The sequence below is a fragment of the Phocoena phocoena genome, chromosome 10 (assembly GCF_963924675.1).
Source record: "Phocoena phocoena chromosome 10, mPhoPho1.1, whole genome shotgun sequence".
Lineage (NCBI taxonomy): Eukaryota > Metazoa > Chordata > Mammalia > Artiodactyla > Phocoenidae > Phocoena > Phocoena phocoena.
Genome location: NC_089228.1, coordinates 83,962,202 through 83,980,363, shown reverse-complemented (window position 1 = coordinate 83,980,363; position 18,162 = coordinate 83,962,202). Strand labels below are relative to the sequence as shown.

The window sequence follows — 18,162 nt, the reverse complement described above, 5'->3', positions numbered from 1 at the left end:
TACTCTGGTATACATATTTGCTATTCTATTTCTTTCTTTCTTTTTTAAAACGCTGTTTGCAAGCCAGTGGCTCAATTTCATAACTCACAATGGTCCCAAAGTTTGAAAAACACTAGTCACTACAGCTTCTGATCCTCAGATACTGTGCCACCATCTAAATGCTAATCTTTCCCGGCAGTCTATTCAGAGCATTCCTTAGCAGCAGAGGACTTTGTCCATCTGAAAATCTCGAGTCAAAGGTTATCTCCTGACAAAGGGAGTTCTCTGTGTCTCACGCGTCTCCTCTGTCCTCCTATATGGCATATAGTTCGTTGTAAGTCAGTGTCTACTTTTGACCACAGAGTAATACGTTTTATAACCCATTACACACACTTGAATACACAAAAGCTTCACGAAACAAATACTTGCCCTTTCTATATGTGTTGCTCTCTGATACTTTCTATTCCATTTGGGTAAAAAAATGCTTTCACTCTGAAGAAGCACTTTATTTCTATGGCTCTGGGACCTGGAGATTAAAAGAAACAATGAGAAGTGTCCAACACAAAAAAAATGAATCTCTGTGGAGAGAACCCTCACTCTGCAGCTCGAGAAAGAATACTGCAGCCTTCATCCCCAAGTCCTACTTACTCCGGGAGGTAACAAGAATGGCCAAATGATTTTTATAAAGCCCATTTTAAGGATGTAAAGTAGGTGCATGACGTTGTTATTAAAGAAAAAGCATGAGTCCCCAAAATCACTCTGGCAGAAACAGTCATCCTGAGTGTGTCCCAACCGATCTCTTGAACAGGGAGCAACACAGATCCCACAATGGGGAAACCTACGAGGAAAAACAGAACGGAAAAGGCCGACAAGTGCTAAAGAAAGGCCTTGATGTGCACACTTGCCTGGAACAAACCTCAGCATTGGCGATAAAACTCGAGACTTCACCTGGAGGACAGGCGGTTGCCAGGATACGTAGCTATCCATCCAGACACTCCCACGACTCTGTCCGGAGCGTTGTGGTGCCGCAGCCTCACAACTGACAGTGGGGCATCTCCATAGAAAGCTTTTCCGAAAGGGCAAAGCGTACTGTCAGCCAATACTCCGGAACACACTATTCAGGCTCCCACTAGACACTCACCCTCCCAATTAACGCGGGCTGGGGCGACGGAGCCAAGGGCCAGCGGTGGGAAATGACGCAACAGAGGCGCCGGGAATCCTGTGCAACCAGCCGCTCCCGCCGTCTCCATGGAAACAGCCAGATTGGTCCCAGCGCTCAAGGCAGCGGTTTTTGATCTGAACCTAGGAACCAAGGGTCAAGCTTAGCACTCTAAGTCCGCCTGTCTTCCTGCTAGCAATCCAGTTTTGTTTATCCTCCCATGTCTTCGTCTTCTTGGCAGAGAATAACGCCTGCGCAAAACCAGAGTCTCAGGTTCCATTTATGTTGTTTAGGAATATAATCTGGGTACCCTTACCAAGGCTTATTTAACATCCAGAGCAGATAACTTTTTTTAACACTTCTCTCCTCTGTACAAGAAAAATTATTTTCAGTAATAATCCTGAAATGGAATGAATAATAATAATGGCCAGTGAAATAGTCTTTATTTCACTTCACATATAATTATGAAAGTTTTAAAGAAGTTTTTAATATAGGCCAAAAAGTTTTTAAATAATGGATTGGTATTTTTAATTACATGAATGTATTTCTGGGAAAAGATGAAAGAAACTCACCTACATATTAGTGTGTTGCAGTAATGAATAATCACTTCATAGTTTCTGTTTTTGAGTCTTCTGCAAATTTCTCAATGACTGACAAAATTTATCCTGTTTGTATAATCACCTTCAATAGACAGTATAGCCAGATTTGTCAATTTATCATCCCTTGTAGCTGATTGAAGAACGCTTTATTTTTTTTAACATCTTTATTGGAGTATAATTGCTTTACAATGGTGTGTTAGTTTCTGCTTTATAAAAAAGTGAATCAGCTATACATATACATATATCCCCATATCTCCTCCCTCTTGAATCTCCCTCCCACCCTCCCTATCCCACCCCTCTAGGTGATCACAAAGCACTAAGCTGATCTCCCTGTGCTATGTGGCTGCTTCCCACTAGCTATCTATTTTACATTTGGTAGTATATATAAGCCCATGCCACTCTCTCACTTTGTCCCAGCTTACCCTTCCCCCTCCCCATGTCCTCAAGTCCATTCTCTACGTCTGCGTCTTTATTCCTGTCCTGCCCCTAGGTTTTTCATAACCTTTTTTTTTTTTAGATTCCATATATATATATGTTAGCATACGGTATTTGTTTTTCTCCTTCTGACTTACTTCACTCTGTATGACAGACTCTATGTCCATCCACCTCACTACAAATAACTCAATTTTGCTTCTTTTTATGGCTGAGTAATATTCCATTGTATATATGTGTCACATCTTCTTTATCCATTCATCTGTCGATGGACACTTAGGTTGCTTCCATGTCCTGGCTATTGTAAATTGTGCTGCAATGAGCATTGTGGTACATGACTCTTTTTGAATTATGGCTTTCTCAGGGTATATGTCCAGTAGTGGGATTGCTGGGTCGTATGGTAGGAAGAACGCTTTATTTTATTAAATTCATTTTAAGAAGTTTCTTTCACATGAAGCAACAGATATACAAATTGGGAAAATCTTAAAGGTAAGTTTGGTAGAAGTTCATAAAAGTCCCATTTCAAAATTCACAGCAATTGTTTACAAATGGATTTTAAATTTCTCTGCAGTACAAAAATTGTAAAGACATGAAGTCCAAGAAGTCACATAGAAAGGTGTAAGTTAAGTATGCTCAGCATTTCTTCTGTTTTTAAGATTAAAATTTTTTTCTTGTCCCTCTTCTTCCAACCAATTTCTCTCCTTATATTGCTTAAACTCCTTATATTCAGGAGACCCTTTCCCCCTTAAAGAACACAAGATTTAATTCTAGCCTTGTATCTGTCTGTGTCGTTTCACTCTTCATTCCATGATTTGTGAAAGGAAATGACAGTTATGTCATGGAAGAGGGATGAGTAGGAACGTCCAGGACTCAGTCCGTCCATAGAAACAACTATTGAGCTCGCAGGACTGTGTGAAGCAACTCTTTTGGAAATCTGGGGTCTAGTCAAACACTTGCAGAGTCCAGAAGAGAGATTGATGAAGAGATTGATAAATTTTGGTGAATCTCACTGTTTCATACAATGGCTACCATCCCCCATCTCCTAGCACTATGGCAGGCAGCCAGTGGGGACTATGGGCCTTGCTCCTGGTGTAGCTTTCTGGTGCTGTGGTAGGCAATAAAGACCTTGCACTCTAAACATTGGGGTTTAATGTTTTGATTGCTTATCACTGCTTTTGGTTGCTGAGGAGCCAGTACAGAGTCCAGCCATAGTTTTAACTCCAAAGAGCTGAAATGGCTTCCCAACCCCTAGGGGTTTTTAAAAAACAGTGCTTCACCCCATAAGCTTTGGTGTGTTGTGCTTTTGTTTTCATTCTTCTCAAGTTATTTTCTAATTTCCTTTGTGATTTCTTTTATGTTCTTTTTTGTTTAAGACTATGTTATTTAATTTCCACACGGTTACAAATTTTCTAATTTTTCTTCTGTTATTGATTTCTAGTTTCATTCCATTTTGATCAGAAAATATTCTTTGTATGATATTAATCTTTTAAAAATTATTAATGCTTTTATTGTGGTTTTACATATGCTCTATCCTGGAGAATGTTTCATGTTCACTTGAGAAGAATGTGTGTTCTGCTGTTGTTGGGTGAAATGTTCTATATGTATATTTTGTTAGGTCTAACTGGTTTATATTGTTGCTCAAATCCTCTATTTTTAAAAAACTAATCTTGTTGCTCTATTCATTAAAGAATTCCATCTGCAATAGCATCAAAAATAATAAAATACCTAAGAAGAAATTTAGCCAAGGAGGCAAAAGATTTGTACTTCAAAAAGTACAAAACATTGCTGAAAGAAATTAAAGAAGACCTAAGTAAATGGAAAGACATACCATGTTTATGAATTAAAGACAATATTAAGATGGCAATACTACTCAAAGCAGATTTGATGTATTCCCTGTCAAAATCCCAACAATGTTTTTTACAGAAATAGAAAAACCCATCCTAAAATTCATATGGAATCTCAAGGGACCCTCAAAACCAAACCAAATTTTGAAAAGGAACAAGTTGGAAGACTCATACTTCCTAATTTCAAAAATTATCACAAAGCTACACAGTGGTAATCTCAACAGTGTGGTGCCGGAATAGGGATATACGTCTAGACCAATAGAATAGAAAAGAAAGCCCAGAAAAAACAAATTCCACGTATATATCAACTGATTTTCAACCAGTGCTAAGACCATATAATTGGGAAGTAACAGTCTTTTCCAAAAAATGGTACTGGGAAAACTGGATATCCACATGCAAAATAATGAAGTTGTACCCTTACTTTACACCAAATACAAAAAAATAATTCAAAGATCTAAATTTAAGAGTAAAACTATAAAACTCTTAGGATAAAACATAGGTAAAAATCTTCATGACCAGAATAGGATCCTGATTTTACTTACCTTTACTTCTCTTGATGGAATTTGGGAAGTGTCCTGCATTTAATTGCATCTAAGCATCTAGACTGTGCAAAAAAGCCTGTTTCCCCAGAGATGGTCTGAGGACCACCTGTGTTAGAATTACCTGGGATGCCCCCTGAAAATGCAGTGTTTCTGGGACTTTCCTCTGACCAACGAGTGCGAAGCCTGGGAATCTGCATTTTAACCAGCTCTGCGGGTATGCTGTTTAAAACTAAACCACTGGTTTGGACTATACTGCATAGAATGTATTAAGATCTTCAGGACCTTTCTAGGGTCTCCAGCATCAACTTTCTCAGGCCTCTAGCATCAACTTCTCAATCTCGGCGTCACACACACCAGGGTAAGTGCTTTGCAAAAATCTCCGGGAAACAACCTGGCGGTCCCGGACTCTGCAGCGCAGGCGCAGAGCCACGGCCTGTGGTGTGCTGCCCATTCTCCTCATCGTCTCTGTTCTCTAACAGATCATCTGCTCGAGGAGAATTAGGTCAGGGCCGTTGATCAGGCAATGCCTGGCCCCACATACTGACAAGGACACGACCAAGGGTCTGAGTGGAAGAGTGTCTGTGACCTCGGGAACCTTGGTGAGCGCGGGAGCAGTGGGTCGACGCAAGCGTTTGCCGTTAATCCTTCCGGCTTCCTCAAGCCCCGCGTACTAAGGTTCCGTCTAAGCGTGGGTCCGGCCCAGGGTGTGTCCCGGCGCTCGCCCCGAGGCGGCCGGTGAGTGGGGCACGTAGGGCTCCGGGGCCCGGGGCCTGGACGGGTGGGCCTGGAGGCTCTAGGAATTGGTTGTGCGGAAACACTCAACTCTCTCGGGGGGAGACCGGCGAGAGGTCCAAGGGTGGTCTGGCCTCAGATCCGGCCGAGAGGTGCCTCCGCGGCTGGGACGCGGCACGGTGTCTGCGCGGCGCCCAGCGCTCGCCTTGCGGGTGGGCACAACCTAGTTCCTCAGCTGCAGTGACAGCAGGTGGTGTTCTCCGGTGAACCCCTGGGAGATGGAAAAGCTCAGGGTTTCATTCCGCTCCGCTCTAGCTGGGCGAGGAAGGGCTTCTGTACTCGGGGTGTTTCCCAGATGCTTACCGTGTACCAGGCACTGTTCTAAGAGTTTTTACCTGCGTCAACTCATTTAATCCTCGCGTTAACCCCATGAGATGTACGGTTATTATCCTCATGTTACAGATTTTAAAATTGGGGCACACAGAGATGAAGTACCTTAAAGTTACAGAGCTTGAGAGTAGTAGTATTTATTTTATGGTTCTGATGATGACGGTTGTACTTCAGTATAGTAGATGTTGTTAGGGGTATTGACAAATGCTGTATATCCAATTCTGTGAATTTGTTGTGATTTTGAACCAATCTTCAAGGACACTGTTGTCTGAAGACCATCTTTTGGTAAGCCTGGAGACTTGACTGTCTCTGTTTTAGAGTTGAACAGAGGCTGCCTAGGCCCTCCTGCTGACTCTTGTGTATTCACAAAGGCTCCAGGAAGTAGTCAGCCCGATACCAGAAAGCAAAGCACCAGAAGAAGAGCTATTCCAGAACCTTCAGAACCTGCTTCCTTCTGAATGAGATAATTTCTTAATATTCAAGAGAGTATATACAAGGGAAAATTATTCCAAGATCAGCAGTTGATTATAAGAGAAAGTGGCATGGTCAAAAGAATTTCAGATGGTTAGGGTAACAGGAGGGGGTCAGGGCTGTGAGGGCTGGAAAGTTAGTCATATAAAGAGGAGAATGGGTTTTGCTGGTGCTGCAGCACTTTGTGACCACTGTACTTTCGAGAATAATGATTTGGTAAGGTTACAATATCTATGGACCAGTAAGGTGATCCAGATAAAACTAAAGTATGAGGAAGAAAGGAGAAAAAGAGAAAAGGAGAGGCAACATTCCACATCACGGTGGAGGAACCCCTTGTATGAAACCTGGATAAGGGTATTGTCCTAACCTTGTGGAGACAGAGACCTCCTAGCCTCTCTGAAATATATCTGGGGGCTCCTCCTGACAACTTTGTCATATCCACCAGCTCTGCCTTCCCCATTTCATGTGCATCCTCCAAAGCCAGGAAAAAGAATGCATCTGTCTACACTCTAGAACAGCAGCACAAATCCTCTGAGAGCATCTTTCCCTAAAGGTATACTATCACAATTTAAAAACTAATTCATTTGAGGTAAGCACAGCAGTAATATCTCCTTATGTCATAGATGATATTCTTTATAGTAAGCTTTGCCATTTATAACGTGTAGCATTCACAGAAGCTTTGTGAGAAAAGACAAGCGAGTACTAGTGATGCCATTTTATAGTGTGGGACCAGCCTTTCAAAAAGGTGAGTGACTTGCCCAGAGATGCACAGCCCTGTGGTGGAGCAGTATCATCTGCCTTCTGTTTTGACTCTCAGGAGGAAGTAAGGGACTACTGCCTACTCCCTTTGAACTCACATCCCATGTGAGGAAATCGATAAGCAGACTGGATTATATGCCTCGGAACACCTAGAGAGTTTAGAGAGAGTTTGGACTCAGCCCAGACCAATTCCCTTTACCTTTTCTCATTAAAGAACTAGGGACTTAAACCCAGACATAAATGGCTACTGTCATTTTCTTTGTGTCTGGGAGGAGGTGGGGTTACTTTGGGACATTTGTTTTACCTCTTAATACCTAGGGTTGCATTCACCTGGCCCAGTGTGGGCATTACTAGACCAGTGACTCTGGATACCTTAGGATAAGACCTGTTATCCCCAGATTTTTTTTTTTTTTTTTTTTTTTTTTTTTGCCGTATGTGGGCCTCTCACTGTTGTGGCCTCTCCCGTTGCGGAACACAGGCTCCGGATGCGCAGGCTCAACGGCCATGGCTCACGGGCTTAGCCGCTCCGCGGCATGTGGGATCTTCCCGGACTGGGGCACGAACCCGTGTCCCCTGCATCAGCAGGCGGACTCTCAACCACTGCACCGCCAGGGAAGCCCGTGTTATCCCCAGGTTTGCCCTTGACCAGAAAGAAAACGAAGAGGAGGTGGAAGAGGGAAAGGCAACTTTCTATCTCACTATAAGATCGTATACCATATATGTTAAGGATTCTTCCTTCTTTTCTGGAAGTTTGTGCCATCTCGCCAAATGGAGACACATGTATTTCTCTTTTCAGAGAGTGTCCCTTCTTAGGTGAGTGTGGCAAATTTTGCCCAGTATGGGATTAGTCCCTGGTTGCCTGCTGACTGCTTTTGATGTCCTCCTCAGCACCCCCTTGCTCTATTTCAGCATTAGGCAATTGGCCTCTTTCTCAAACAGTTTCCTCTGAAACATGGACCTTAGGCTCTCACATGTCTCTGGGGATTTGAAAAAGAGTCTGTTCGTTCTAGTCTTATCCCCTTAGTCTAGGCAGATGGGTCTGTGCCTCAGAGTTTGGAATCTAAAATTAAATTCCAGGAATCAGACAGCTCTGGACTAATCAAGTCCAACATCTGCCTTTTACAGATGAGGATACATAAAACCAGACTGGTTATTTTTCCTTGGTTTTTATTTAGCTACCAACAGAGCTATGATCAAAATCCAGATTACTTGGTAAATGTAATACCAAGTAATTATTTATACCACGGGGCCTCTATCTGGTGTTTCACTGATTTATGCCAAGGATGCCACTTGCTTTGTGGTGGCACTTTAGTGGAAGCCAGGAAATTTAATCCTTAGTTTACCCAGATAGGGCTTTTGGTGTAGTTGGGACTTATTGCAGCCTCTCAGGATAGTCATCTCTCAGAGGTAGTCACTCTTGTGTCAAGGTCATGCTGGTGTCCTGGGATCAGTGGTTTAGTTTCTTGGCCCTTTAGAGGCCATATGAATGGAAAGCATGACTCAAGTGTTTTTTCCCTGCTTGTTGAGAAGAAGTAAGTATGATGTAGTGTAGTGAATTTGAGTCCAGGATTTATCACTTGGACTTGGGCTAAATTACTTATCCTTTCTGTACCTCAAATTCTTCATTTGTATTGTGGAAATAATAATAGTAACCCTCTCATTGTTGTGAGACAAAAATGAGTCCGTATTCATAAAATGCTTAGAATAGGCAGACCCAAGAGAAAAGACCAAAAACGGGCCTTTCCAGAGGCTGCACCTCCAACTCACGTTCCTTTCACAGTTGGGTTCTTCTTTTTTTTAATGTAGAAACTTTCCCCAATGTGGTTTTTGTGTGTCTGTCATAGGTGTCACATATACAAACACATAATGCATACTACAGTTACACATGTCATGAGCTTATTTGAAATGCAAAAACAACTACATCTTGGGACTCTTGTACTGCACACTATATACACATTAAATTATAATTATCTTATATCAAATTGCCATATTTTACCAATCATCAAGGTATTAATAAGCATGGGAGTAAACCCTCAACTTCAAATTGGCTCTCTCCTTTGAACTCTGTCCTAGTTCTCTCTCTGTTCAGGAGATCCTGCCTACTTTTAGATGTCCTATGTTTTAATGGTTCTAGTGAGTCAGTTTATAAAGATCTTCACATTTCAGATCTTCCTGGTTTCCCTTTGTCTCCAAAAACCTGAACAAAATCTCTTCTCAACAATATCTCTTCTCCAAGATGGAATGTAATATGTAATAATGTAATAATATTCCACTATGTACAAAATTCCCACTGCTCCTATGTCACCTTTATGGCAGTCTGGGTGTTCTCAGATCTTCAAGGACTTCTGTTGGGGACAAGGACTTTTGCTTTAAGACTTTAGAGGCTTTGCAATTTACGGCCTGAGACAGTCACTATTTATCTATTGTGTAACTGTTAATACTTTAGTTCTATTGCACTAGAGAAGTAATTTTCTACCTTTCAAACCTACCATCCCCTTTACTATCTTGAAATAAAATTTATAGATAATATTAACTACCTATAGATATAATTTCCAGAATATCACTACATTACTTTAACTGTAATATAAAGGAGAAAGAAAAGGAAAGTAATTTATAATAGAATAATAGTTTTTCAGCATGTAAATGATTGGATGAAATAGACACTTGTACCTATTCATAGAATTATGTGAATACAACAGCTACAAATGCAGATGGATATGTGAATGTCGTATTTGTGAATCTAATATCATGAGTGGCTTGATTTTCCTAAAATGGCGAACAATTCCGAATATCATTCAAAGAAAAAGAAGTATATTTCCTTGATTTTCCAATACATAGCAAAGTTGTGCAAAATACTTTGTATTTATTTGTAAAGTAGTTCCAGTCTCAGGTAACCATTAACAACTCTTTTGAAAGTCTGGCAGGATAAGGGACATTCTTTGTTTTACAGGAATCCCTGGCCCTCACTAAATTCTAATAGCCCCATCCAATCAACATGACAACCAAAACCAAAACCAAAACCAAAACAAAACAAAACAATAAAACCACACACACAAACCCTCACAAATTCCCAAAACTCTCCCTAGGAGGTGATATTGCTGCCTTGAGGATTACTGTAATAGAGGAGAAGAGTACAGTGAACTGCCAACAGAATAATGATGGAGTAACTTAAGGATCTGGGCTGCAAGGATGTAGGCCAGCCAACCTAAGCAGTAAGACAAATGCCTACTAAGGATTGTTAGTGCCAAAAAGTATGCAACTGGATTTTATTGCAAGGTCCTAAATAAATTAGAAATTCTGACTTCTCAGTCAACCTAGTGGTAGAGCTTTGCATTCCCTGCTTTCAGTTGAAAGGCATGTTCTTGGCAAAGCTGGACACAGACAGCATCGTCATGTTGCTCTTGAGGTTCTCCATGGATGGCTTCTTTGTGAACATCCTCCAGGATTCATTTCCACATGTGGGAGGTTCCCAGTCTCTGAGAAAGGCAAGACTTGTGAAACCAGATCAACTCTTAACCTAGTGGATCTTAAATTGTGCTGTGAGCAGAAACATTAGGGGAACTATTATACAATTTGTTGCCTACTGTCATGCCCAAGGGCTCTGAGTGAATTTACAAGAAAATGGGTTAAAGAAAAAACTTCAGTGGGGAAACATAGAGTCCAGAGAAGGGCTGGAAGAGTAGGCACAGATTCCCATATCCTCCCCATTTTACCAACAGAAAGGTTGCCAGAGCCAGGATGCTCTGCTGTGCACGAGTTTAGGTCAGTATTCTAGGAGAGGGCCTTGCTGCTCTTCCTTATTATAAGGCAAGTGTTAGAACAACCTTGTGAGTGGGGAGATAAACAGACTGCTTGGTACAGTCTGAATGTGGGGTGCCAACTTTTTAAAGGAATCGTCTGGGAAAGCTAGCTGCCTAATACCTGGAAACCTTGAGATCCTTGGGAAGTGTTGGCCCTTCCAGCAGAAGGAAGAAGTCACCTGTCCTAGAAGAAGCTGAGTTTATGTTTTAGACCCTCTGGCTGTGAGAAGAATGTTTGGTAGGAAGGCTGGTCCCAGTGAACACATTTTTCAGGCAACCTAGAGAGTGTTTCTAAGGTTCATTTTGGACAATTCAACTTGTCCAGTCATACGAACTTAATAACTGCAAATGCCTGGGCCTCATTGTACTTAACTAGGTCTGAAGTAATGCCCAGTATCTAGAGTAACAAGTTCCATAAGTGATTCTGATGGGTATGTGTATAACCTTTCTTTTGGAACCAGTTTTAGCCCAGAACTTTCAGATACCCATTTTCTGCAGCCCCTCCTGCCACAGCCTCTAAAAATGCACACTATGGTTTTTGTTTGTTTGTTTGGGGTTTTTTTTTTGGCCGCATCGTGTGGCTTGTGGCATCTTAGTTCCCCGACCAGGGATTGAACCTAGGCCCTCGGCAGTGAAAGCGTGGAGTCCTAACCACTGGACCGCCAGGGAATCCCCACACACTATCTTTTCTATAGATCAAAGCATTAGTGTTGAGCTCTCAATAGCCCTGTGTCTCCAGCACCAATAGCCTTGTGTTAAATCATTTACAATCAGCAGGGATCCCAGCATGTGAATTGGACATGATCACCCAGTTGGAGAAAGAACAACTGTAGACACTGGATCTTCAGGGAGCTGAAGAGGGGAGTGACCAAAAATATCTGTCTAGGTGAGTAGTATCATGAAAAGGCCACTAATTTGAAATTTCGGAGACGTGAGTTCTAGTCTAAGCTCTTGCAATTTGCTGGGTGGCTTAAGTTACTCTGTTTTCTATCTGTCAAATAAGCAAGGTGGCCTTGATGAACTCTAAGTTAAGATCTGTTATGATGAGCTCTGTTAATCCTCTGAAGTCTGTGGTTGTAGACTTGTTTAGAAGAGTACCTAAACTAGCTGGAAGAAGGGTTGGGGGATCAAAGGGAGATCAAATGGGGATAGCAGGGTAATAGTTAGCATTTCTGAAATTCTGTTTTCTCTCTTTGCCAAGAAAATGGTTGCATCCAAGCTTGATAGAGTCTTCCTCACTTTTTGCATTTTGGCAGGGTGGTGGTGGTTATGTTTTCTACATTTGAGAGTCTTTACTTTTCTCATCCCTTTCCTGTCTCTCATTTACCATAACTAATTGGCTACAATAGCTAATAGCTCATTTTACTTTCTAATCCCCTGTTCTCTGCTCATCAATTGGTATATCTGCTCATGTCCATTTTGGGGGCTCAGCATTTAACCAAGCCCCTACCTGTATTTCTTGATGTCTCTGTGCATCCACTGTGAAAACTCTATTATCACTTCTGGCCTTGTTCACTTCTCTTTCATTGTCCCTTTTAAGTTTCTGCCCATATAAAGTTGCTAGTGTGCATGAATTGCAAATTACTTGTCTTTTTTTCCTGTTGGTTTATTTTCCTTGCTCTCCACACTAGACACAGGTGACATTTGCACTTTAAATGTCTTTCAGATAGGGATATTTGAACTGAACCAAAGCATCAACACCAATCAGGCTATTTCTGAAGAACTAGAGTTTCCAGGGTCAGCAATGGAAAGTCTCCGAAGGAATACTGCCCAACTTCCTATGAATGAAGAAGCCTGTAAAAGTGAGGGCCAGTTATCAAGGCAGACAAAATGTCCTCCACAGAAGAAATCTTCTTTTGAGAAAACAGCAATCAGAAAAGTGTCAATGACCCTCAAGGAAATTTTCACTAGGGAGAGAGGCCCTGAATCCAGTGAATTTAGTCTAAACTCAAAGCTTAATACACGGCAGAAAATTCCAAAGGGAGCTATGTCCCCCATATCTAGGAAAAACTCCAAAGATAATTCAGGCTTAATTAAACACCAAAAACTCTTTCCGCAAAGGAAACCTTGTAAATGCAATGAATGTGATAAAGTCTTTAGTTACCAATCAGACCTTATTGTCCACAGTAGAATTCATGGTGGAGAAAAGCCTTTTGTATGCAATGAATGTGGTAAAACTTTTAGCCGAAGTACACACCTTATTGAACATCAAAGAACTCACACCGGAGAGAAACCTTATGAATGCAGTGAATGTGGAAAAGCTTTTAGCCGGAGTACACACCTTAGTCTACATCAGAGGATCCATACTGGAGAAAAACCATATGAATGTAGTGAATGTGGAAAAGCCTTTAGCCGAAGCACTAACCTTAGTCAGCATCAGCGAACTCATACTCAAGAAAAACCTTACAAATGTAATGAATGTGGGAAAGCCTTCAGTGACCATTCAACCATAATTCAGCATCAACGAATACACACTGGAGAGAATCCCTATGAATGCAGTGAATGTGGAAAAGCTTTCAGTTGGATCTCATCTCTTATTGAACATCAGAGAACACACACTGGGGAGAACCCCTATGAGTGCAGTGACTGTGGGAAGGTATTCAGTCGGAGCTCATCCCTTGTTGAACATCAGAGAATACACACTGGAGAAAAGCCCCACGAGTGTAGAGAGTGTGGAAAGGGTTTCAGTCGGAGCTCCTCCCTTATTATTCACCAGAGAACTCATACCGGAGAGAAGCCTTACAAGTGCAATAACTGTGGAAAAGCCTTCAGTCAGAGTTCATCTCTCATCAGACATCAGCAACTTCACACTAAAGAGTAGTATCTGTGCTTTCCTTAATGTTAGCACAAGAGCACACAGCATAACCTCCCACAGCTGAAAAGAAACATATATACTTGTTTGAATTTTCCTTCCTACTAGCTAGGGCTAAGCCAGTTTCAAGCTAGCCTTCCTTCCTTTTTGTAAACTAAATGCTCAAATGAGTGATCAATCCAACAAGGGGATGAATTTTAAAACCTAACATATTCACTCTAATATTCTGGAGGGCTCCAATCTTAGAATATACAGCTACCTAACACCTTGCAGTTCCTCACCTTATCTATTCCATGGAGCTTGGATCCCTGAACAACCAGTGAACCCTCTCTTTCCCAACCACATCAGCTCCTTCACTTAAAAGAGGAAATCCCATGTGTGTGTATTTTCATGCTTGCTGGCTCCAGTGGCAGAAGAGAAGGAGCTGGCTTCAAATTAGGACAAAAAATTCCCACCAGTTTGGGGATAAAAAATTCAGTCTCGAATTATATGGACAAATTTTTCTCTTCCTTCCTCCCTTACCTTTTTTGCTATAGCATAATTTCCTCAAAGTATAGCCCGTAGTTCTAATGTGCCTAACTAATCCCAGTGTTATTTTATCTTATCCTTACCAAGAAGGTCCTAAAAATCTTAGTTCCTCCATTATCTTTTAAAAAATTGCTGTCCTATTTTAAAAACTTTTCTTTTGTTTACAGACTTCAAGAAACATATACTATCTGGTTCTGACTCTCACCAGCCTTGTTAAGTTGATCTGTCAAAGACAAACTCAGTGCCTTTTTCTCAGTCCTCTTCCTACTTGACATTTGCAGAATTGGTACTTTTGGCCACTCCTATGCCTTAAAACGTGAGCTTCTGGGATCCATTATTCTGTGCTGATCCACACTTTTCCTACCTCCCAGCACTTCTCTGATTAACAATGATCAGCTCTGTGACTTGGGCAAGAGTTGGACCAGAATAATTTCATTTTATTGGCTTATAGTACTTCATGTTATTCAATTAGATTGTAAGCTTCTTGAAAACAGAAATCTTGTTTTAGATCCCTATAAAACATCACACAGTGCTGAGCAGTCACTAAATGCCCCAAAATTATTGCTTACTGATTCCTCTTTATCTATCCTGGGTAATCAGTCTGCTAGGATTTATTTGAAATGTCTTGATAATTGATTTCTTTCTCTCTATTCCTACTGCTGCTGCCAAGTCCTCAGTAGTTTGGGCCTAGATTACCAGAGTAAACACATTGTTGCTGCTCTTGTCTCCCTGTCTTTATATAGCTGCCTGACTAAACTACCACTTGGTTCAGAAAGAATCCACAGTTTCCCATTGTCCCAAGGAAAAAGTTCAAAGTACTTTAACTTGAAGACCTTGCACAGTTGGATCTATTTACTTATTTTCCATTACTCCCCAGTACAACTGGGCAGCCCTGTCCTTTGTCTCTATGACACCCTTTCTCTTCACACTTGGCTCCGCTTCACACTATTCCGTGGCACCCTTTTACATACCCTGCTTTCCTCCCTGTATCTCCAGAAATCTATGCATACTTTATAAAAGGCCCTGGTCAGGTCCTGCCTCCTCTGTGATAATTTCAGCACCACCCCCTTAGAAGTCCTTTACAGTGATGGTTTGCCTTATTCTCCTGTATTACATACTTTCTTATTCTGTTCTCTGGTTCTCTGTCATGCGCTTTTTTCCATGAACTTTTTTGAAGTTAGAAATTGTCTTAAATCTCTTAGAAGCCCCATCTAATACATAGTACAATGCAGGCCTGGATTGTAGTTTTAATCTAAATCAGGAGGGTTTAATTTAATAATGCAGTCACTTTACTCTTTTGAATGGTGAGATTACCTCATAAATATTTTTGTCCTTTTTGTCCTACCTTGAATTATATACATTAAGCCTTGGGACTGACTCCTTCAGAGCTCCTGGGATGCTGGCCTCTTGGCTTTCCACTTCATGAGACTGTTTTAAGGAGTATGTGGGTTTATTCATATAAAATGATGAAAACAGTACCTGACATATAAATGCTAATTGTTATGATTCTATTCCTACCTGTAGTCTTTCATTTCATCCCTAAAGGGTCTGTAACTCCACAGAATGGAAAACTAGGATCACAGTCAAAGAAGAAGATATTTCTTCTGCCATCACAGACAATTGTCATCTATTTTATTATAACTCTATTGTGTGTCAAAAATGACTCAAGGCGGCTTACAAGATATGATAAAATACAAAACTGAAAAAATACAAATCGGTATTAAAGAAGAAAATGCCTAGAAGATCAAGATCATGACAAATTATGGTATGCCAGATAGTTATTCAGGTATGAAAGTGAGATGGTCATTTGCTTACATTGTATTTGGAAGGGGAGAAAATGTCCATTCTTCAAGGAAAGCCTAATAGAGTTAAGATGAATTTCTCCACTGGCCTTCATGTAATTATACAATGTGCTTGATAACAAAAAATTAAAATTAAATTATGTGTTCTCTACAACACCTAGCATATAGTATGTTTTCCAGTGAATAAATATTTAGTTCATAGTAGAAGTCTCAGAAAGGCAAATATAAAGATTCTTCTTGGGGTGGAGTGGGGTTAGAAGGAGCAGAGGGTAGAGATAATCAAGTAATTACTGGGTGCCAGAAGAAAAGCTCTTTTTGAGTCTCTTAACTTACCACATTATGGGATGAAGAAACTGAAATTTACACATGTTAAATAGCTTACCCAAGGATCAGGATTTGACCCCACTACTGGATCTCTTAAGCTGGGCCCTGGCAAGATCTGGGAAAGAAAGAACTGTGTAAGTAAAGGTATAGAGGTAGGAAAATGCTCTGTTTGTTCCAATAGATGAACTGGACTGTCTGTGGCAGGGAGTTCAGTGAAATAAAAATAAGAAAGTTTATTTGGAATTGGATAACTAGACAGTGGCTGCCCTGAGTACTAGCTTGTGTGTGGATTTAATCATTTAGGCAATGAGGGAATTACAGGTGGTTTTTGATCATGGTAATACAAATTTTGTTTCGGGGAGAAGATTAATTTGGTAGAGGAGACAAGGTGGTTTGGAAATGAGAGAGACAGCATGCAGAAACTAGGTGAGAAGCTGAAGTATTAGAATAGTGGTATTGTGGAAAAGAGCAGTGGTCAGATGAGGTGACAGTATAAAGTAAGGATCCTATGAAACTGGTGACTAGATACGGGCAAGGAAGAAGAGAGACCAGCACTTCCTTAATTGCTGTTGTTAACTTTCCTGTAAGCTACCTAGGGTATGGAGGGAGGAATTTCTGATACACACTCAGCAGTTAGCCATGAATACAAAACATTAAAAAGCTGAACGCCTGATATGATTAACTTGCATCTTTAAAGTCGATTTGGAACCAAAAACTTTTGGGATTTCTGGTGGGGAAATTGGGTCAGAAGATAAGAGCAATCTGGAGTGGGGAGCTTTATTCTAAGGAGAAACAGAGGGTTTTCCAATGCAGCCAAAAGCACTGTGACTGGGCTCACACTGAACAATGTCTTCAAAATAATCTCCGTCCTTGCACGGAGCCCACATCTAGGCGCTCAGCGTGGGCCCTCTTCTGCGAGCCCTGCAGGTGGCTCCAGCGGAGGCCAGCTGCCGTCCTTGTCCTCGCACGTCCGGACGCCTAGGCCATTCCTCGGGAACCCGGGTAGGGAAGGAGGCACGTGAGTGCGAAGACCACCGCGGGGGTAAGAGCCTCAGAGCTCTGCGCTTTGGCTGTGCTCCCGGAATTTTATGGTGATCGTTGTGTGCTCCAGTTCCCCTCATCAAGGCTGCGATGGCCACTCCTAGAACCACCGGATGGGGCCCCGCGACCACCCCAGACGCCATCTTCCCGCTTCCCCGGGGGCGCTCTGAAGCAAGATCGGCCAGAGCTGATCCTCCATCTGAGAACTACAATTCCCAGAAACCTCGGAGACTCGCAGTCGTCACAGCGCCCAGACTCCATTTCCCAGAAGTCTTAGGACCAATTCCCATCCTCACTGAAAACCTTATGTGACGTCATCGACTTTCTGCTGAAGATTCAAAGGCTGTCGGGGTGGGCGGTGCCACGCAACGTGATGTGGCGATACCACTGGGCCTCGTTTCTGGATGGTCTCCTAGCCTGAATCTCTGACACTTCTTTTTCTAAAAAATTGATAAATCAGAGTGAAGCTTCCACCCTTTTCCGTTAGATTTTATTCATTTAACATGTGTTTTCCGTGCCTACTATGTATTAATCCGCTTTTCTGATTTGTGGACTGTGAGATTGAAGATGAGTCACTTTCTTCGCTAAATATTAATTCAGCTCCGTTAAAGAGGCCACGATCCTTCCTCAACATTCTCCCTGCCGCCCAACCCCTCACCCTGACACACACACACACACACACACACACACACACAGGCACACACGCTGAAAAGCATAAAGGGATGAAAAGCAAAAAATAAACACTGGTCCCATCACTCAGATAATCCCTGGACATATTAGTAAATGTTCTTTCAGACTTTTTTTCTTCTTCTTCTATCTGTGTATCTGCATATGCTAGATATGGATTGTGTGTACACGTTTATACATAACAAAAAGTTATAGTTTGTACGTAACAAAGGATTTACTATATACATTCATCTTGAAATTTCCCCATGTTAATATTTTCCA

The 18,162-nt window shown here is 41.5% G+C and overlaps 1 protein-coding gene across 1 annotated transcript; it reads left to right on the top strand.

Moving 5' to 3' along the window:
* Window positions 1–12,451: 12,451 nt before the first annotated feature.
* ZNF391 (zinc finger protein 391) lies at window positions 12,452–13,528 on the top strand. Its single transcript, XM_065885137.1, has one exon. It carries the CDS (start codon window positions 12,452–12,454, stop codon window positions 13,526–13,528), a length of 1,077 nt encoding a protein of 358 aa, XP_065741209.1.
* Window positions 13,529–18,162: the final 4,634 nt, after the last annotated feature.